The sequence below is a fragment of the Drosophila albomicans genome, chromosome 2R (genome assembly GCF_009650485.2).
Source record: "Drosophila albomicans strain 15112-1751.03 chromosome 2R, ASM965048v2, whole genome shotgun sequence".
In the NCBI taxonomy this organism is placed as follows: domain Eukaryota; kingdom Metazoa; phylum Arthropoda; class Insecta; order Diptera; family Drosophilidae; genus Drosophila; species Drosophila albomicans.
Window position 1 is genome coordinate 10813675 of NC_047631.2, and position 22679 is coordinate 10836353.

General features: G+C 42.0%; 2 protein-coding genes across 11 annotated transcripts in view; one reads left to right on the plus strand and one right to left on the minus strand.

Moving 5' to 3' along the window:
* Positions 1-22679, minus strand: part of LOC117576382 (homeobox protein prospero) — a 65716-nt gene that overhangs the window by 27722 nt on the left and 15315 nt on the right. The window lies entirely within an intron of this gene.
* On the plus strand, positions 13863-16469 carry LOC117573298 (MAP/microtubule affinity-regulating kinase 3-like). The gene has a single exon (XM_034256402.2). The coding sequence runs from the start codon at positions 13888-13890 to the stop codon at positions 16090-16092; it is 2205 nt and encodes a 734-aa protein (XP_034112293.2). The 5' UTR covers positions 13863-13887; the 3' UTR covers positions 16093-16469.

The window sequence follows — 22679 nt, forward strand, 5'->3', positions numbered from 1 at the left end:
GCAAAGAAAAAGTGCAATTCATTTATTTGCGTTTCCTTCTTCAGTAAAAATATTTCTCTTCTGTCTTTCTTTCTTTGCTGCTGCTGTTTTTTTTGCACAATTTTTCCCGTTTTGGCCGGCAAATCCTTTTGGCCAAGGAGTCAACCCAGTCTGCCATCTGCAAATTCTCATCCTCATCGTCATTCATATTTATGGGCTTTGTGGGTTTTCTGTTTTTTTCCCCTTCTTTTTCTTTTGCATGGGCTGCGTCTTCTGTGCCCCCTTTTACTGTCCGTATGCAATGCACTTGTCAAAGCTTAATTGAAGGCAAGATTGCAGCCTAGCTGTCTTTCTCTCTCTTTCTAGCATTGGTTGGATTTCTCTTTCTTCCGCTGTTGCTGCTGCTGCATGAATGCGACATATTTTCCCGACGACTTGGCAAAAGTAACTGCAACGTCGCTGCAGCGTCGCTCAAACAAAGTGAAAGCCAAAGAAAAGAAATTATTTACGAGTATACGCTGAGAAGTACACTGAACAAAAAAAATGGAAGTGGAATGGCCTACTAAAGAGCTGAGCTAATGCTTGTCAAAGAAATAAATATATATTTAATTCGAAAATTATTCAAATTTCTAAGTTGTGGAGATATAGTATGTTTCTAAAGCTATTAAAAAATTGCATATTATAGAATTCATTTATTTAACGTTATACATAATTACTAAGCCACTGAATGCAAAGTTATGCAGCTATACATATATAATTAAAATATTAAATTATTTTTAAATTGATTATTAGTCTAATTCACATCATCACAGTGTATGCAAAATTAGGACTTTGCTGCATTTCCAGCCTTGCTTTATAGCAGCAGACAAAGAAACCAAAAATTAGACAAAAGTAGTAATGGAACTTGAACCAAGAGCTGAGAAGGATGCTAAGGCGGGTCTCAACGCAAGCGACTCGGCAACAGTCGAAACAAAATAAGAAAAGTCAACGTCGACGACGTTGACGACGATGTTGTCAAAGGAATGCAGTTAAGCACACAATTGACATTTGAAACGTCAACTTGGGCAACCACTCGAGCTGAAGAAGTTGCATAAAAAAGTGCCTCCGTTAGGGGTTTCCTACTTCGGGGCGCAAGGCAAAGGCAGCTCAAGACGAAGGAGAGACGCAAGTGGGGAGCGCAACGAAGGCTTCCTGCTCCTGCACACACACACAAACACACATGTATATACAAAGAGCACACACACACACAGAGAAGACAAACGGCAAGCGGCTGCAGTTTATTTGCTGAGCAAATAAATTTCTATATATGCGTCGGCAACGGAGCGTATGAGTTATCTTTCTTGTCGTGTGCTCTCCATTCTAAGATAATCAACAAACGGCGGCTGATGCTGAAGACTAACGATGTGCGCATATCTGATTGCAGTTTACTGTTGCATGCATCATTAAAATGTGTCTGCCTCTGCCCCTCCCCTCACTCCACCCTCCGCTGACTTTCTCTTACGTCGCCCAGTTACCATTTCCCCTGCAGAGGCAGCAGCATTGCTTCAATTTCTTTTTATCCTACATACTTTGCTCAAGGTGCATCATCGAGTTGTGGGCGCAGTATTTGCATATGGGACAGTTGCATTGCATGCAATGCCAAAGGTGGGCATAAAGGCGGGGCGCAGAGGAGTGAACTGTGACATGTACTGAGACTGACACTGAATGGAAAGACGCGCGAAAGAAGCCTTTTGAGCTGCGTGTCGCTGAACCGTGAGCGTGTCGTTAAGGCAAGGTAAGAAGATTGCAGGTCACTGATGCAACTGCAGTGCAGCTTTAATTATTAACTTAGAAATTAGTTACAAGCAAGAAATTAGATAGAAATTTGTTAAAACTTATCAAGAAATAATTGTATTCTTTTTTTAATGACTTCATAAAAAAAGTAGTTTAGATTAAAATAAACTTGCTATCTTTTTCATATTTTTAATGATTCTTGAAGTTTGGTTTAATGTTGTATTAAGCTATTAAATTAAGAATAAATAAAATTGTAAAATCTTTTACAAAATAAGATATTTAATAAACAAATATTTTCCAATTTTGAAAAATATTCTTTCTCTGTTAGAGTTTATGTTTTTATATATTGGATTTAAAAATGAATAATTCCTTACAATGAAAGAGGTCTTGTCTTGGTTGCATTGTAAATATCTTTAATAAAAAGTATCCAAGCCACATGCATGCTCACTTGATGCAGTCGACTCGTGCATAGTGCATAGAATATCCCTGAGTTACCGATTAACTAACCTCGAGACTAGTTTGCTGTGGTGCACACACACATTCACACTCAAGCAGACGCAACATGAAGTGCAACGAAACCTCGTGAAGAAATAACTTTTGCAACATTTTCCAGGGCGCCCAAAAAATGCAAAAATGTAGAAAAAGGAGGTGGAAAGATATAGAGAAGTCAGCGAAACGAATGCTGCAAAGGGTCGTGAAGCAGCAGCGAATGGAAATGGCAACAACAGCTGGAGGATGAAGAGGAGGAGGGGAAGGGAATGGATCGGCAGCAGCCACTAGGAACTACAGTGAAAAGTGCAAAGTTTTCAACTGCCTCTCACAAAAACACACACTCGCACACTCACGTAGTAAGTCTAGCAAGCCGGAAGTGCAGAGGAGCAACTAAGAGATACCCTCTAAGAAGTGGCAAGTTTTCTTTAAGGAAAAAGAAGCTAAGTATACCCGCCTTCGACTCCATTTGCAGGGTATGAAAAGTGGCGACTGCATACGCAACTAGGCTCCAGTTTGCACCCGGCAAACCTAACGCTTTTGACCTCCTGTCGCCCTTCTGCTGTTGCTGCTGCTGCTGCTGTTGGAAGGTAGGCGCAGGCAAGGACTAACAAAATTTTTCAACGGCAGCGAAGAGCGCAAAATAAAAAAGGAAAGGAAAGGAAAATTGTGTTGCATACATTACGGCGTGCACACTAAAACAAAAGAAACTGCAGGGCAACTTTCTGCTGCTGCAACATTTTTCTTGCTGAGAGGCTGCCGGCAAGCTGCTTCTTCAGTCTGCCACTCCGCCCCCCGCTGCCCCATTGCCGTGCCTCCTTGTTGCCCACTCAACCTGAGGCAACGCTACTTCTGAGTAAATTAACTGCATTTCTTTAGTGGCGCATGGTGCACCTCTCTCGGTGGCGCATATTTGGAGGCTCGACTCCTGGCTGACTGTTCGGGCTCGGCTCAGGTCTCATTTATGTTTCCGTTTGGGCGCCAAGGCGTGTTAGCCTCCGGTACGTAACGGTTACGGTAATGGTAATGGTAATGGGAGTCGAGCTAAGTCGAGTGAGGGGGATGGGGAAGGGGGCCGAGAAGGAGGCGTGGAGCGCCCAAAGGGTTGGCCCTGCCAGTTGCAAAACAAGTTTTACTTGTAGAAAATGTACTTTACATTCACATTAATTAATTAAAAATAAAATATAGAGAGAGTGCGCCGCCTGCAGAAACCAAAATAAAAATAATACAAAACGTAGAAGAGAATATAAAAAGTGTATATAGTATAAATAAAAGGGTGGCACTGCAGTCGCAGTCAGACGAAGGAGCTGAACAAGACGAGCAGTAGCAGCAGCAGCAGCAGGAGTGGCAGGGGCAACTGGCAGGGAGGATGCCCAAAGTGAATGCAACGGATGCGAAGACATGGCAAAGAAGCATGGGCTTGGGCGAGGCGGATGTGCCGGGGGTTGGGTCTGACTCGCAAAAAACTTGATGACTGCAAAACTGGACTTTGGGGGCGTGCGCATAAAGCCGGCGACCAGCAGCAGCAGCAACAGCAGCAACAGCGACAGCGACAGCAGCGGCAGAACAAAGGCAACAAAAAATACTTGTGGGGAACGGGAGACGAAGCTGGACAAGCTCTGAACGCCGCCTTTGGAGTTACGGTCGCGCGCGGTGGCGATTTTATTTTGTTGATTGTTTGATTTTTGCTTCACTCCCCACACCTGCCCCGCACTTCAAGTCGCCGACGTCGCTGCCACGTCGGCATTGCATTTTGGCGCAGTCGCCTGTTGGTCATTGAAGGGTCTTCAGTGTAGCCTCAAGACTTTCTCTGTGTGGGTTGACGAGCTAAACGGATGCTGGGTGTGCTATTGGGGGGAGAGGTGGGGAGACGATGCTTTGCATCGTCGTCGTCGAGCTGGCTGTTGATGAAAAACGCACTCGAATTAAAACGACGTCGAAGGGGAGCGGTGAAAACGTCGGCCGGTCATTAGGGGTTGGGTTGGGGCAGCTACTGGACTCGATTCAACTTTTGTGTGGCATGAAGTGCGTTTTGGCGAAGCAGGCGGAGAGCGTGGACGCGTCTCTGTAGCAACCCTGAGTCAACTTGGCGCCAATATTTGCATTGCGTTTGAGATGAAGCAGCCAAAGAAGGTTGCAAGGGGCGCACAACTCGAAATCAAATTAAAATAAATCAATTTAATAAGTACAAATTAATGAAAATTACAAAATATTTCTATACATATTTAAGGTGTTTTCGATTATAATTTCTTCAATAAAAATAAAATACATATTTTATACATTATTTAAAGCTAATTATTTTTCATAATATATTTACCAAATTTAAATGCAAATTTTGTTAGAATAGAATTAGATTTAAATGCAATGTATGTCTTTATAAAACAATGGATACAAATTTCAATATGTAAATTACGAAATTAAAAATTACGAAATTAAATTTTCAAATGCAATGGAAAACAAACAAACCCATCGAATATTGCATTGGCAAGAGCTTAAAGATCCCTTTTGACTAATTTTCGACTCGAAGTTGGAAATTGGGCTTTAGGGATATCGCTAAGGCTGAAATTGGGTCTAACTTGGGCAATGCAGTCTAACCGTTGCACCAAAAATAATGCACAAACAAATGCAATCGAGTGCTGAGAAGGAGCAACTCTAAAGGCAATAAGGAGAGTGAAGTGAGGGGTTGGAGAGGGGTAGAGGGCAGACAAATCGTTCTGGGCAGCCCAGCATATTGCATTTTACAAATCAAACAAAAGGCAAGCAGGAAAAAACAGAAGCAACAACGAGGCAAAAAATAAAAAAATAAAACGACTCCATAAAATGCAAAAGAATGACTGAAGCGCAGTGTCTGCAGCTCGACCAAAAGGACAATGCACACACATGCACTCACACACTCGCACACACATACAGGGACACGCATATGCATGCACTGAGGATGGCACAGGACACAGGACACCGGCTCAGGCTGCGGCTCAAACTCAGGCCGCAGCTAATATGCATTGCACATGCAGTCGACTAAGAGCTAAGAGTATGATGTGTAGAGAAACGGAATGGGAAGAGGGAGAGGAAGAGAGGAGAAAGAGAGTAGGCGTAACGAAACTTTTTTCATGACTGTTTGGCTGTTGTTTGGCCGGGCTGAAATCTCTGGGTTGGTCTCGTTTGTTTGCCAAGCCAAATGCAGCCGATGCAATTTTTTCGGCGCAATATAGACGCAAGTCCTTGCTGCAATCAACTTTGCCAACGAAGGAAAGGGCGAAAGGGGGTGGTTGGAGGTGGTTGCTTCGCCAAGTCAATCAGTCCAAAAAGTCGCAAAAGCCAAGCGCCTCGTCTCGTCTCTCGTCTCGCGTCTCATCCGGCGGCTAAAGTACTTATTATCCTTGCATGTTGGCGCTGCCAACGAGGCAAATGCAAAATGCAATATCGAATGCATTTGGAGCCAAGCAAACCTCTCATCCCACATTTCCTTCCCACTCCTGACAACCAACAACTAAACGCACAGAACTGTAGCCGCAAAGAAATGTTGGCAACAAAAACAAAACAACGTGCAAATAATTTGCACCACGAGCGGAAAGAGAGAAGCACGAGCTGAACAACAACTGAAAGCCGAGAGATTTTCAATTAAAAGGAATTGCTGCTCTATGTGGATTTTTGTGCTTATTAGGCGCCTAACCCCAAGCCTCTCTCTTCCCCTCCTCTTCCCTTCTTATCTTCGTCGTGATACACACACTCGAAATGTCTGTCGCATTTGGTAATCAATTTCAGTTTTGTTGTCTGTCCTCAACTGTTGTTGTGTAGACAATCTTTGCTAATAAGCTGCACTTCCATCTCGCTCCCACCTCTAACAGTCAGAGTATCTCACAGATCACAGCATCCACAATGCATTTCATTCACTCTGAATTGTGCTCTGTATTCGACACAAAATTTCTGCTTTGCGCTGCCAAAATGCATTCGCTCTTCACACCAAAATGCTTAGAATGCCGCATTTCAATTAGGACAAGCTATCGTTGTCTCTGCTTAGCGCTAGGATTAGTTTCCTGATTATCTCTGGCAACAACAGCGAGAAATGGGGGTAAAAGTGAGCAAAATATTGCTGACAATGATTTTGCCCAGACGATGCATTTGTCGACTACTTAAGAGATTGCACAAATACGTTACATATTCATATTCGAGGATAACTATCTACTTATATCGATATGCTTATGCTCTTTGAACACAAACGATGTGGAACAAGTTAACTATCGTATCAATATTAAAAGATGATATAGATATTTAGATATATGTATATACTATATATTTTTGTAATTTTACTCATATTTTAAATGGAATCTTTTCTTTTAAAATATTTATATTTCCATTACAATAATTGTTGACCGCATTCGAAATATATTCATTTAAAATAATAATGCAGAACATATCCTCCGACCTATTTTTATTTATCTTTGTATTTTAACAAGATTCTGTACTTAGAAAATTATATTTCAAAATTATTTTACATTCAAACTTGTACTAATCATTCATTTTCAATTTACAATTACTTAAGTTATCTTTTTTTAATATTGTTATACCCGAGAAAAGCTAAGCAAATGCTACAGTCAAATACACATAATAAAACAAAAATATTTAAAAATATTATATGCAAAAAACGGTGTTAATTTTTCTTACTTAAATTAATGGAAATTCTTTGGGATAAAAACTATTCTTTCTAGCAGATTAATTTGTACCTATTTTCTCTTCCTTACACTTTCTTAAAATGATACTTTCTGGTTCGTTGAAAATATATTTTGCTGTTTAGCTTGGAGGCTAATACCCTTAGTCGGAATAGCATTGAAAATTGCGTTAGAATTGTCAGAGTTGTCGAGACACACATATTAGAATAGTGCTTGCTAAAAACACACAACAACAAGAAAGCAAAACAATGGTCAAGTAAAACTGACAAAAAGGGACGAAAAACTATGCAAAAATGTAACAAAAACAGGCTAAAACCAAAGTCGGGGAAAACTCTTTGACAAAAGGCAGGTAACGGCCTAAAGAACTCAACTCAGCTGAACTGAACTGAACTGAAGTTGGATGAATGATGCTGGTGCTACACCTGAATGGTCGGTCGCGCAAAGGATTCGCATTGGTTGTAATGCAAAATAAGCGCAAAGGATTAAACAATGGCAACAGATTTACTCGCAGTCCTTCAGCCCTTCATCATCGGGCGGCACTCCAATGACAAATGATTGACAAAAACCCATTTGAATGTGTGAGAAAATCTGCTGAGTTTTCGTATGTTTTCCTTAGGAAAATGCCAGACTTTTACTTTCCGATCCGATGCCATCCCTTTGACAGCTGAAAATGTGAATTTCTTTGCGCTCAGCGATTTTATTGATATGCATTGAGCTCATTTCTGCATTTATTGTTTGGCCTATGAATGCTGGATCTTTTTGGGTTCTTTTGACACATCTGAAGACTATTGTTTGAATGGGTTAATTTGTATATTTAGCTGGCGATAGTCAGAAAGAAAGAGTGTGGATTTTGGTTGTCATGGTTCGATTGTCGATTGCTCCCTCCCCAAAAATATACAAATACTCGCCTACAGCTGCTATGTATCTTGAGGCAGTTTCACCTGGCTGCTCGGCAATTGGCAGCTCGCCTCTTGAGTATCTTATGGATGCAAAGTAGCTGGCAATGATTTGTGGTTGGCATTTCGATGCTGCGCCAGCATTAAAACATAAATCGAATTAATCGTTAAGTTGCCGCCGACAGTGTGTGGCACGTTCGTCCTGCTCGATTTTGCACCTTTTGTGGAGCAAAAGAAAAACGCAAAATCATAAGGCAAAGTCAGGCAGAGGATAGAGTATTTCGTAATCGATATGCGCCCGCATCCCTAAGATGCCCATAACTCATGCAATGTGCAAAAGTGCATGTATCGCATATCCTGCCCTCGTCCTTTTGTTTGTTGCCAAAAACTGGAAAGAAATGCCGTCGAGGCCACGTTCCTTTTTTTCATCTGTATTTAACCTTTTGGCCTTTTGTTTGACTAGCATCATCTGGTGCCGCAATCTGTTATCCACATCCTCCTCCTGCATTCTGATTCAACATTTGCCAAATGCAACGAAGTCGCTGCCAAAAGACATTTCATCGATATCAGGTGCTCGCTTTGTGGCTCCTGCTGACGCATCCTGCTGCTGCTTCTACTTCTCCTGCTGTTGACGACGCGTGTCTATTTGTGGCCAACTGTGATTTGCCGACTGTGGCATTGTTTAGCTAGTTTCGAGTCAGCTGTGCCATCGCGATGTGCCACGTGTGTCTGTCCTAATTATAACCAAAAGATGTCTATTTTGATGGAAATACCCCGAACAGTAAAGAAGCGACTCAATTAAGTTCGCTACTGCAGTTGTAATTTGTTTTATAACATTTGTATTTACCCTATTTTTATAAAAAGCGTGTGTAGCTAGAATATGTTTCAATTTGTTCTAATGGATATTTTTACTTAAAATTGTCAAATATTAACAGCAACGTAATTTATAATTATAAAAATATAAAGTAAATCAAGCCTACTACTGCAGTGTTAGTACATGGATAGTAGTGAGACATGACATTACATTACATATTAAGTTTGGCGGCCTTATCTTTAAAAGTCTCTGAGTTATATAAGTTTATTTAAACGGACAGACGGTCAGACAGATAGTTAAACATTGCTATAACGTTTCTATGCTTATTAAAAAAGAGCGCATAAGTTTTTTTTAATGCTCTCAGAGGGTATCGCTTAGTTGATAAACTCGCAGCTTGTCAGTCTTAGACGTCAGTTGTTGCTGCATGCTAAATTACCCGCTTAATTATTAACATGTCACTTTGGCCCAAATTAAACAGCCTGAGCTGCTTCTTGAGGCACAAGCAAAATGCAAATGCGACGATTGCAATTGAAAGTGGTATGCTCTGAATTGGGACGGGGTGGAAACTGTAGGCATACGTTTGCAGTATCAAAGTGTAATTTCAATAAAAAAGAAAATGCTTCTAGTGAAAAGGCAGCAAAAGCTTTTTAATTAAGCGCCTCAAAGTCGCCGCGGCATTTGTCCAAAGACAAGCAGAGAAACGGCAAACAGCAAAGCGACAAAAATGGAATACGAATCAAGTAAAATCACAAAACTGTTATTATAATAATCAAGAGCATCTGCAACGACGTCGACGACGACAACGACGACGACGATGCTGACTAGGGAGCCCCTCTTGTCGCCTACTTTGTGATTGTAATTCTTCTTTTCATTTAAATGAGAAAAAGAAAAGGATTATAATGAAAGGCAAAAAATGCATTTTATTATTTATTATTGTCATGCTTTGCTTGGGTTTTTTAATCAAACTGTTTGGCTCTGTGGATAACAATAACAATGCCAACGCTTGTCGGTTGGCCAGCCAGACGGAGCCGAAGCGGAACTTCACTTGAAGAACTTGCCACGTTCTTATTGGTCCCCAGACCCAGACACCCACAACAACAACAACCACGCACACTTGATTGAACGATGCCAACAAGATAAGATACAACAATGTGAAACGCAGTGCGGCGAATACCAACGGCGAATAAGAAAACTTCACACACAAACGCACGTACACACACACACGCAGTTAGAGCGAGTCGGCAATAGTGGCTGGCAACAAACTAACACAACGACAAGAAAATCGTTAAGTAGCGCCGAAGAAAACTCACACCAACCACACCATAGAGGAGAAGAAGTTGAGGCGAGCCACTACAAAGGCAAATCGACAAATAAATTCGCCGCAACCGAACGTTACGAGACGACGAGCCGAAGTCGTGACGTAGCCGAAGACAGACACACACATAGTTGTGGTCGTTTACTTTCCCCTGCCCAACGACGTCGTCACACGGTTGCCTGCGTGTGACGTCACGCCTCAAGAAACGCTCAAGGAAACGCAACGACCTTCAACGAATTGAGCCAAACGCAGTGCGAAAGAAGCGGCAAAAGAATGAGCGCAAACCAAATTATGAGCACAAGACAACGACGCTCTTTTACGCTCGCTCTCTGATCGTTGCTCTCTCAGTTTCTTTGCAGTTCCTTCAAGATACGCTCTCAGCGTCTCAGAGACCTGTGGCTCAACGCTCTCTCAACTCTCTGTTCTCTGATGTCTGGGCCTGGGCATCGGCATTTGAGTTGTGCGTTCAGTACAACGACGCGCTCTGTATCTTGTAGTTCGGTCGCGCTGAGACGCAGATACTCGTGCATATGTATCTTTGAATTTGCTGGTCGTGGATTAACGCTTAATTTATTTTTGATTGCTGCCAAGGGAACGAACTAAACGTAGCGCAGAGCGTAAGTAAAGTTAAATCTGCAATTATCTTGGGGCGATGCTTTGGTCGATTCGATTTCTGGTTTCGGTATCGCAAGCGTAAGATAAGCGCGCTCCCCTGGGGAGTCAAAAAGAGAGCTCCGGCTCCGTTTGGAGCGATCTATCTTGGTTTCCGTCTGTCTGTCTGTCGGTCCGTTCGTCTGTGTCCATCTGCTGTTGAAGTGGGCGTTCTTCTTTGCCATTAAAGAGGCGTTTTATTAATAAACCATGTGGGAATTGCGCTGCCAAGTGCGTTTCCTCTGCTTAAGCTGGCAACAGTTCTCAACAACAATAGTAAAAACACCAACCAACCAAAAAAAATTCAAGACCCGTTCGAAAGAAATAGTCAAAGCAGAAACAATAAAACAATTAACTCATGCCAGGCTGCTAATGAAGCGTAAGCGATTCTGTGTGTGTCTGTGCAAGCCAAGGGCAAAGATCGATGGAAAACTAAAAGAAAGAATAAGAGAGAGAGAGAAACGGGGACGAAGATCAAGTGGGAAAACGATGGATGAAGACCAAGCGCCGCCAGCGGCGTCTTAAGCTGCGGGCTATTTTCTGGCCAAGGCAATTTACGATGACTCAGTGACAAGCGATGAATCTGAAGAAGAGGCAACAACAGGAGAACTAAAGAGAGAGAGAAAGAGAGAGAGAGGAGAGAGACTGAGCACACACAATGTGTGTACGCACAACAGAATGAGAATCAAAATAGAATGAACAACAAGCGGGCGCTTAAGACGACGACGATGCCGATGCAGAAGCAACAGCAAAGCCACAAAGGCGGCACTCAAATCTTCAGATCTCTGTTTACATATGCATAATGGGGGAAAAGAAAAGGGCTGCAGGAGAGCGATGAAAATGGGGGACTGGGGTACAATGAACTTGGCAACAACTGCAGCAGTTGCAGCTGCTGTTTCTTTTGCTTTTGGCGTTGCCACTGCAGATGCATAAATCAGTTACATTACGATGGTTCATTCAAATGGCATTCGATGGACCAACAAAACTCATTAAGCCTCCCCGAATTGTTGCCAATTCTAAGAACTGATAGATGCAAGTGTTTGTTTTTAGTGTCTGCATCTCTCCGTCTGTCCGCTTGTCGCTACTGCTGCCCTTCTGTTGTTGTTATTATTATTTTTGGCAATGTTAAATCGCATCTTGCCAAAAGAGGGAGAGTGCGAGAGAATAACAGAAATAACAGCCTAAAAGAGGCAGCTGCAATTGAATTACGAATCAACAACAAGACACACACACACACACATACAGTCAAGGAAAGCGGCACAGATGAACTCAGCAAGAAGAGGAAGCATAAAAAGGAGACGACAATACCGCTGCATGCGACCCAAAGCGAACAAGTCGGACCGGCAGTCAGGACGTCAGGCAGTCATCAAGCATTTAGGCTCGGGGTTGCGGCTGAAATTGAAACTGAGGCTGAGGCGGAGGCAAAGAGAATGACGATGGCAAAATACGAGAGAAAATGTTGCAAGCAACAAAAAACGTCGACAACGACAACAACAACAAGTAAGCAGGATCAAGGACACTGGCAGGCCACACAGCCACATGTGGCGAGTTCAAAGCGAGATGCGAGAAATGAGAAACGAGAAATTGTTACACGTCGCACGGGGCGAATATTCAAGAGAAAAAGAAAAGATTAAGGACCAGTTCCCAATTCCTTTGTTGTAGTTGTTAATTTCTTTTTTTTGTACTTCTCTCTTTTCATTTTGTTTTTGTTTTTTTTGTTGTTAGGTAGGTAGTTATTAGGGTAGTTTCGGGTGTTCGAGTAGGTAGCTGCAGATCGCAGGATATTGTAGGATGCGTATGCTGGCGAAATGTAAGTGCAAAACAAGAGGGAATTAAGAAATGCCGAAAGAACGATAAATATGCGAAGCATTCATTCGCTTGTATGGATGTATGCATGGATAACTGCATAAGGATAAGGACGACAGGAGGGACGATAGTTAATGGCCCGTCGAGAAACGAAAGCAAATTACATATTGAGCCCACTGCGGTCATGTGAGCACAGTGGTGCAAAAGCAATTATTGATGCATGCAAAGTGATCGCAGATTTTAATTAAAAAAATCATGTAGTACGGAATTTTGTTTAAATTGATTTTAATTTTAGAATTGATATTATTAGTTGACACTTGTACTAAAATCTTAGATTTGAATATGTTCTCTTGCTAAAATTTTTCAAGTTACTTGTACTATTTATGGGATATAAGTTGCAAGAATTGCGGACGCAAAATAATTTATGCTTTCAAAATGAAGAAGAAATATTCTATTGATCATTTTGAATAAACTCGCATATAAATATTGAAGAAATAAAGTAAATTACTATTAAAAAAAAGTTTTTTTTTCAAAATTATAAAAGTTAATTTCAAATTAAAAGTTAATTTAAAGTTAAAAGTTAAAAGTTAATTTAAATTTAATCTCTTTAAAGTATGATCAAATGCAGATATTTAAAACATATTGCACATAAGATTAAAAACGTATTATATATTTCAGTAATCTAAAACTGATTTCAAAATAAACGAGTTGGGTGTGAATTAAATACATTAAAGGATGAAAAGAATTCATGAAATTGTACTGATGTTCGATGATCAATTTGTTAGCATTATGAATGATTAATTGACAGTGGTGTCGCGTGTTATTAAATTCTTTCTTATGGTATCTTTACAGGCATTTGTTGACATTTGGATGTTGTCGGAACTCAACTTGATATTAAATGTGACACCAAAAGCGAACCACCGAGCACACGATCGCACGAGCAACGCTATCGTTCACAAGGGGAAAAAGGAAGACTGCAGGAGTAAACACTCGACTTCGAAGGGGGTTGAAAATTCGAAAGAAGAAGCGCAGCTGAAATGCTCGCCTAAAAGGGCGATCCTGTAAGGACGAGAAAGAGAACGGGGACGAGGACGTGTTGCTGCTTTATCAGTCATGCGTTGCTAGCACCGCCAGATGAACTGCTAAGGGTTGGAGACGGATCACGAACCACGTGCCACGAACCCTGTGTGCTTCGTTCTTATCTTAAAGCTTACAGACCGAGAACCGACGTCCCCTGAGGGTGTTGAAAAAGAGCAGATGTGTCGAGCTGTCGAGTCAACAATTGCAGCTCAATAAAGGACGCGGCACCACAAACAAAAAAAGAAGAACAAAAAACCGAACTAAAACTATGCAAGGCGCGTGCTTGACATGCGCAAGGAACTTAAGTGAACCCTCCTCCTCAACTTGGAACTGAACTTCTGCCTTCTGCTGCTTGTGCAATCTTGTTAGCTTTGACTTTTGTGCTTTGGCAAGTTGACGAAATTTTTGTAGCTTAGAATGTCGGCGGATAAACATTTAGAAATTGTAGAATTCGGTTTGGCAGATGAGAGTGTGGCTAAAATAAAAGCAGCAGCGGCAGCAGTTGACGAGAAAGCACCCAAAACATTGAAAACATCTGAAAAGGAGAACTGCTATCAGCTTAAAGGTGGCATCACCGCAGCAGCCACCGCAGCAGCAGTCACAATCACAGCAACAACAACAGCAACATCGACAGCAACAAAAGTTTCTGGAGCAGTGTCGAGCGGTGCCAAAGCGGTGCCAGCGACTCCAAGCAACGCAACGGTTCGCTTAAGTGATTCCACCACAGTCGACGATGCTGCCGCCGATGGGATGAACAACGGTTCCGATCTCAAGCTACAATCGTATGTGAATGGCAATGGCAATGGCGTCTACAAGATCATTCGGACACTGGGCAAGGGTAACTTTGCAAAGGTCAAGCTGGCCATCCACATGCCCACGGGTCGCGAAGTGGCCATCAAGGTGATAGACAAGACGGAATTGAATGCGACAGCGAGGCAGAAGCTGTATCGCGAAGTGCGCATCATGAAGCTTCTGGATCATCCGAATATTGTGCGACTCTTCCAGGTGATCGAATCGGAGCGCACGCTTTATCTGATCATGGAATACGCGAGTCGCGGCGAGCTCTTCGATCATCTGGTGAAGAACGGTCGCATTCGCGAGCGCGATGCCCGCGTCCTGTTTCGCCAGTTGGTTTCTGCCATACAATATTGCCACAGCAAGTTTGTTGTGCATCGCGATCTTAAGGCCGAGAATCTGTTGCTTGATCAGCACATGAACATCAAGATTGCCGATTTTGGCTTCGGCAACACCTTCAATCCTAATGCTCAGCTGGAGACGTTTTGCGGCAGTCCGCCCTATGCAGCCCCCGAACTGTTTATGGGTCGCAAGTATGCGGGTCCCGAGGTCGATGCTTGGTCACTGGGCGTGGTGCTCTACACGTTAGTCAGCGGTTCGTTACCCTTTGATGGTGGCACATTGAAGGAACTGCGGGAACATGTGCTCCGTGGCAAGTACCGAGTACCGTATTACATCTCCATGGACTGCGAGAATCTGATGCGCAAGTTTCTGGTGCTTAATCCGGGCAAGCGAACCACGCTCAACGCTGTCATGGCCGACAAGTGGCTCAATCTGGGCTACGAGGACACGGATCGTCTGCGTCCGTTCCAGGAGCGTCCGCTGGATCTGCAGGATCCGCTGCGCATCGAGCAACTGCTGGGCATGGGCTACAAGCGACGCGATGTGCTCAATTCGCTGCGGACGCAAGCTTTCGATGACATCTACTGCAGCTACATGCTGCTCGCACTGCCCAAGCCGCGTAGCTCACGCCATGCATCCACCTCGGATGCCTCAGAACCGTCGCAGGCCAGCTCAGCAGCAGTCAAACAGCTGGCAGCCACACATCGTCCGGTGGCGCCGCGATTGCCCAATGTAGCGCCTACTGTGGTCAGCAGCACAGCGTCCACCTCTACGTCCATTGTCACCGCACCTCCAGCCAAGCCCACGCGTCGCACCTTCACACGCAGCAAGAACGCCGCTAGCAACACTGCGAATCCTGCCTCCGCCTCCATATCGAGTACTCGCTCGCCACAAACGCCGCACAGCAAACGCTCCAGCAGTGCTGCCAGCGGCAATGGTAACGCTGTCGATGTCAAGCCCACGCTGTTGAGCGCTCAACGACAGCTGGCGCAGACCCAGAAGATGGCTAATTCGCCGCAGCGTTACTTCTACCAGGGATCTTCCGCACGACGACCCACAACACTCTACGAGAAGGGGGACGCCGGCTCACCTATGCCCAGCACGCCGGGCACACCGTCGACCACGAGTGTTCGCCAGCACAAGTCACCCATGTCGGAGCGACGTCCGCTGGCGCAGGCTGCGGTGATGGCCACCGCTCAAGTTGTAGCCGGGCAACCGGAGAAGCCATCGGAGAAGCACTTTACGCGAAGCAATGTGGCGCGTGCCACGTTCCACTTTGGCCAGGGACGCAGTGGCAAGCATGGACGCAGTGCCGCCAGCGAGGACGACGGCTACCAGGCTATGGCGCCACCGTTGTCGGCCGATGACACCAAGCCCGCTTCCCGTGTCGGATTTTTCTCGAAGCTGACGGCACGTTTTGGACGTCGTGTTATTCAGTTGAATGAGAAGGAGACGTGCGAGCAGCGCAAGAATCTCACCAAGTAGCATGTTCTCCTTCTCACTCACACACACTGCACACATACGTATATAGACAAGAGACAAGTACACAATAGCTAGTAGTTTTTGTATGTAATGGATACCGAGAAATTGCTTTCGCTGTGCGCTGCCAAGTACAAAAGAAAACTTAAGAAAAACCCTTAAGAGAAAAAGTAAACATAACTAATCTAAAAGGATGTGCTTTAGTAGTAGTGAAAGAACATCGAGTGGAAAAAGTCTGCGTGAAAATTGTGAACTGCTAATTAGAACAATAAGTGATAGTAGAGTAAATACTTAGTTGGTATATTTTATAAACTTAATGACAAGAAATTAAAATAACATTAAACCTAAATAATATACACACTAGACGGAATACTATAGTGACGAGTTTGCAATAAACGTTTGTTCGAATTGAAAATCATTTCTAGTGGCAGGATGTCTGCCCAATCATCAATATTTATTCCAGTTACAGTTTGAGATGCGTAAGAGGAGCGATTCAGCATGGCGTCGTCTTCAGTGGCTGTCAAACGATGACAGCTGCAGAAGCCTCACAGCCAATTGGCTTTCTAATTGGAATTACCGAATGAGTCTTCATTTACAGTTTGACATTGGTTTGCATAAGTTAAAAAAATCTATATTTCAATTAAATGTTGCTTTTAATGTTTAGACGTTCTCAATTATATTACACACTATTGTTCGTTCTGCTTAACGAATTTATGTATAATTTTCTGAATCTTGAATAATTTATAATGCATTATGAATCTCAGTTTCACACATTTCGCAAAAATTTTTACACTCTCCCCTAAACTGTACACAGTCCAATTGCAGAATGGTAGGCGTAAGATCAAGCCAACTGGAAAGATTTCATATTCCAATTGGCTTGTAAACCACAAAACCTACACATAAAACTGTGCAGTGGCTCTGCAACTGTATGTTTTCGCACAGCAATTTCTCGCGTGCTGCCCTCACATTAAATTGGCTGTGGGAACAAGTGGAAAGGGTGGCATGAGCGAGTTGAGGGGCAACTGGCACAACACGAAACCGCAATCATTTTGCACTATTTGAAATTTGTTAAACAGCAATCCCAATAACAACAACAGCAACGAAGCCACATTGAACTACTTGGGCTGTTTTAATCGAGGCGTAGGCGGAAGGAAAAGGCGTTCACACTGCCATCAACATGAGCATGAATATGGCCCAATCGCTGGCACATAACAATATCCGGGAAATTCCGCAGAAGGCCCTCAACTGGAATTGGTGGGAACGGCAGTCTTTATAAACGAAGGGTTGGACTAAGGACTTGCGACTTATTGGACTACTATTGCAAGCGGAAGTAGAGTGTTTTTAAATTGTAAACGGAAGTGTTGGCGGGCCAACAGGTAACAGGTCAATTGTTGGCATATAAATTAACAATATTTTATTAAAGAAATGCATTAAAAAGTATTCTCAATATGGCACCAGATGCCTTCGCTTCGGGGAGGAGACGAATTTGTTGTTTGCCTAAAGGGGACCTGATAAAAAGTCGAAAACAAATAAAAATAATAATAGAATCAATAGAAATGGAATTGGAAATGGAACTAGAAGTGGTAGTGCCAACAAAGCGTGTAAATATTTTAACTGGAAACGCGCCGTTGATTAGATATTATACAAAAATATATGTATAAGGGAGAGATATAGTTATAGATAGATAGAGAGCTACAATCAAGCACTGAAGTGTGCACAAGATTTGTTAAGTGAGATAGGGAAAAAAATAACGGACGATTAGATAAGCCACCAAAAAACTATAATAAATCTGAAAACCGAATTGTGTCCTGCACTTCATTCCTTTTGGCTCCAGAAATATGTTACACAAGCTTCCAATCGGAAGTTGCAATAAGAAGAAGGCGTCTACGTAATCAAGAACGTCTTTTATGACCGAAAAACAAAGGCTAATTTGCGGCAAAACTCTGACAAAACGACCATGTAAATGAAACCGAACAATAAAATCATCGCTCTCATTCTCACTCACAATTGAAGCAAGAAGTCAAAATAAAGAAAACAAATATTAACAAAAGAACATGCGGATTACATTTCAACTTACAAGAGGATAACGTCTTTGGCAAAAAGGACTGCAAGAGTCCTGCACGACTCTCAAGCAACTAATTGAGGGTGGATTTCTGTCTTCAGCAGTATTGGCCCTCAAGTGTCTGGCCAACGCCTTGAGTGTGACTTGTGGGTCGCTTGCCCACAGAAATTATGTCAATAGCCTCCAAGCAAAAGTTTTCTTTTCCTGTGATTTTGTAGTGTGCATTGTGAGAGTGCGGTGCTTGAGTGTGCGGTGGGTGCGTGGTGTCTATGACAAAAGGTTGCCCCAAAACTAGAGTTGGGCGCGTGACAAGTTGTTCTTGGTGTCACTACAAAACATTACTTTGTAGAATGTCCCAGTGTGAAAATTGTCTGCATTAAAGTTGGTGTAGGCTCATATAAGAAATTTAATATCGTTTCTTTTTTACTGCTCATAAACTTAATAGACCCGTTTTCAAACTGAATTACAATAGTAAATATGATACAAATATAAAATTAGAATACTTTAATATAAGAAATTTTGTAAAAATTAATGATATATTTCTGCCTGAGCAAATTTATATAAAAATATAAAATTAAAAAAATAATATTATTATAATTAAACGTATTCAATCAGTTACATATGTAGCATTATAAACTATTCGTGTAATATATTTCAGTATTTCAGAAGTCGTGTCACGCTCTCATCTCTAAGGCAAATGCTGGACTGTCACCGCGGTTTACCTTTTTTTCTTGGCGCTTTTTAATTGTTTGGCCTGGGCAAATATTTGAAGAAATGCAAGAAGAAATCATAAGCACTAAGTGTGGCCAGCTTAAGCGGTTATTAATGTCAAGTGGGGGCCAAGAGATTCGCTTTGATTTCTTTTGATAGACTCCGCACTTCAGCTCATTTTGCGGTCGCTTAAGAAAAACATTTTCTACCAAGTTCACTGGCCCTTGGGGTTGCCTTTTGCATTGTGCTTTTCTCGCCAGCCAATTAGCCGGCATTCCGTCGTTTTTGGCCATTCTTCTCCGTTTCAATTCTGATATTTTCCCAGTTTCAGCGTTTTTTCTTCTTTTCATTTTGCGCCTTCCTCAAGTTACCCTTAATTAAGGCGAAGCATATTTGGCGCTTCTTTGGTACGCCTTAGTTTCGAAACTATTTCGTTTCATTTTCCGCCTGAATTAAGCGTTTAATAGTTTTCAGTTATCAGTTTTTGCCTCTACAGTTTTTAGAGATTTTCAGTGTAGAGTAGTTTCACCTACGTAGTTTTCTTGCACAAGTTGCGAAAAGTTTTGTCTATTGGAATGAGACGAACGTCCTGGGGCTCTAAAGTTGACTTACAGCTTTTTTGTGGTCTTTTGGCAGTTAATCAATTTTTCTTTTCCTTTTTTTTTTTTGGGTATTTTTTGTCTTTTGTCTATGGCATGTAGAAAAGTTTATTAGGTAGAAGAAGAGAGCAACGGAGGCGAGTCTGTGGTTTGTTGTTGGCCAAAAAACTTTTAATTAAGAAAACCTTGAAGTGATTTATTGATTAGCTTCTCCGCACTCTGCGCTCTCTTAGCTCTCAACTTTGTAAACCAAAAAGTTGGCTAGAGCTAAGGAAACGTTCCAGCCCCCACATAAAGTGAACAGCCAATGAAATGACGACTCGCCTTGCAAGTTAATCAGCGTTCTGAACGGCGGCCAATGCGTTTAATGAAAGATAAGTGACTGACTGGGTGAGCGTAGGGGAACTAAATCACTGAGAAGGGGGCGCAGCAAAGAGGCAGCCAAGCGACGAGAAGCGGCAAATACGAAACGCGGCGAAATCAATTTCAGCGCTCAAAAGAAGACGAGACGACCTAATAGAGGGAGCACACAAGTAAAAGGGGAGTGGGATCCACTTTAGTCTCGTTTCGCTAGTGATTCGCCTAGGCGCGCTGCTTATGGAAGCGCAAAGAAATACACCCACAACACACACAAACACACACACACTGAGATAGACACCGTAACAGTCTGCTCATAAAGCGTAACGTAAACTTTGTTGGAGCAACAACAACGAGAACAACTTTTATGCATTACGAATTAAGTTGAGTGTTATTACGAGTCAGAATTTGAAATTCGGTGACTCTTTGGATGAGTGGCCAATAAGCGGCAAGACATAAAGCTGACTCCACAAAATGGCGCCTACTTCCGGCTTGGTCAACAACTTATCGCCCCCTTATTCACTCTCTTGGCATGACCTGTGTCACCTATTACATGGCTCACGCTCCGTCCTGCCCCGCCTCAGTCTATGTTTTAATTACAATTATTATTCAAAGTTAATCAGCACCAGAAATCAGTGCTGTTCCCTGCTCGCAGAGTTGTTCTTGGTGAGGCAAGCTCGTGAGGCAAGTCGACCACTTGAAGCGGATGTGTGGCCACTACGGAATGGGAGCTGGAACAAAAGAGCGGAACTACTCTTGAAAGATTTGCAGTTGGACATTGGTGACCACCTTCAACATTCGACATTTCGGTCACTTTGTCCCGTGCTACGAGTCACATGCCACCTTTTGTGTCTCTCTCTTTCTCTCTCTCTGTGTGTAGCAGCAGCATCGGAACTTTGCTTCATGGGTGACGATTTTACCTTTTGTCGCTGTTGTTGTTATTGTTTTTCATTGCACTTTCTCGCATATTATTAACTTTCCTCTCGTTCGCTGCCTTTTTAAATATGTATTTATGTTGCATTCTCCCCTTTTGTTGTTGTTTGGCTTGGTGCGTGCTATATGCCGCATTGCCTTCACGACCTGTTGTGTTCCCTTTTGTGGCATACTATTTGGGTGTGAGCTTGGCTTAAGGGTGTGTCACTTGTTGGCTTGTTGCTGCTTGCGGCTTGCTGGTGGCAGAGCACGTGGGAACCGAAACGAACTTGTTGTTGTCACTTGCAGTCGGTCTCTGATAGCTATTAAGCTTCCGCCTTATTGCTTATGCAACAACAAATAAATTCAAGTAAAAATATATCTAACTATCACAATAGAATGTTCGCTGTATAAGAGAGTATGAGACTGCAACGAGTTAACGCCAAATTGCACCAGAACTGTCCAGTGTAATGCGATGCTTCAATGATTTTGACATGTGAGACGCAAACATAGACAGTGCATAGAGAGCTCTGAGTTGTGAGAGATGTAAACTCGGACCATGAGACACGAAATCGAGATACACAGATCACTAGACTTATGGGGTTGTTTTTTATTCAAATGCACTTGACTTTATAAAAGTTAATTAATGTGCTTAATCAGTATAGGGGAGGAATGTTGAATACAAACTCTATAAAAATGGTCTTGGATGCAAGTTAATGTTTTAGGGATCTTAGGGAATTGAATTCACTGCATAGTAGATTTAGAATATGACTGTTCAAATATGTTATCCACTCAAATAATTATAGGTAAAATAAATATTTATGAAATAATTTATGAAATAAATAAAATGTACAATATCATTAGAAAAATAAACAGAAAAAATTCGATAACCAAAGTTTAACAATAATTTGCATAAATTTATTATTTTAATTACAGTGTCGTTTATAAAACAAACAACTAATTAATCCTTTTCAACTTGCTAATGCATAACTATTTAATTTTAATAGAAAACTGAAAAAATAAATACATCTGATTAGATTTTTAATTAATAAATAATTACTAAATATGATATTGATAAAAGGTATTAATTTAAATTGGTGTTTTTTTTTATAAAGTTAAATGCGTTTTTGCAATATTCAATAATTAAGTTTTTATTTTAGAATTGGATGTAATTAAAATTTAATATAAATGCTGCTCAGGCTGTGCCAACATTTTTTTTGAGGAAATATTTTAAATTTTTCTAACATAAGAGTATTAAGATATCGGTTTTTTCTAATGTTAATGTTAGTATGTTTGAGTATGTGGTTGGATTTCTAGTAGATACTCGATCGTCTGATGGATATTGACTCGTATTCATAGTTTTATTCGTAGTCGTAGTTGTAGTAGTTGTACTTAATCGAAACTAGTCGTGCTCATGCATGGCGCGCACTAAATACGAAATAAATTACACTTGATTATCTTGTTGCTCGGTTGCTCAACTGCTCGTTGTCGTTGTTGTCCGAAATAGACAAAAAAAAAAACGAAAAAATAGGAATATAAAAACAATCTCACAGATACACAGCTCAAACAAGCGGCAAGTGCTGGGCAGTCCGATGAGCATGTGTTGATATTCTACAAGTCATTTGCTGACTTAATTTCCAAAGCGAATAGCGCGCTCGCGATCGTTTGGGGCATTTGCCAGCTTACTGGAGTGATGATGATTGTGGCGAGGCAGTGCCTGAAGAGGGGCCGAGAGGAAGCAATGAAGATCGCAACAAGAGCGGGGGCGACACGAGCTTCTGCTCAGCGAGGCGTGCAACTCAAGTGAACGTTTGCCATTGGCCAGAGTCCGAGTTAGATTCAGAATTGTGCTTGACATCAGTCTGTATGTGTGTGTGTTGATGTGTGTGCTTTATTTAATTCTAGATAATCATAACGACTTGTTGCTGTAGTCAGCTTTTGTAGATGCCTCT

Coding starts and splice junctions, on each gene's coding strand:
- LOC117573298 (XM_034256402.2), top strand. CDS start 13,888: ATGTCGGCGGATAAACATTTAGAAATTGTAGAATTCGGTTTGGCAGAT.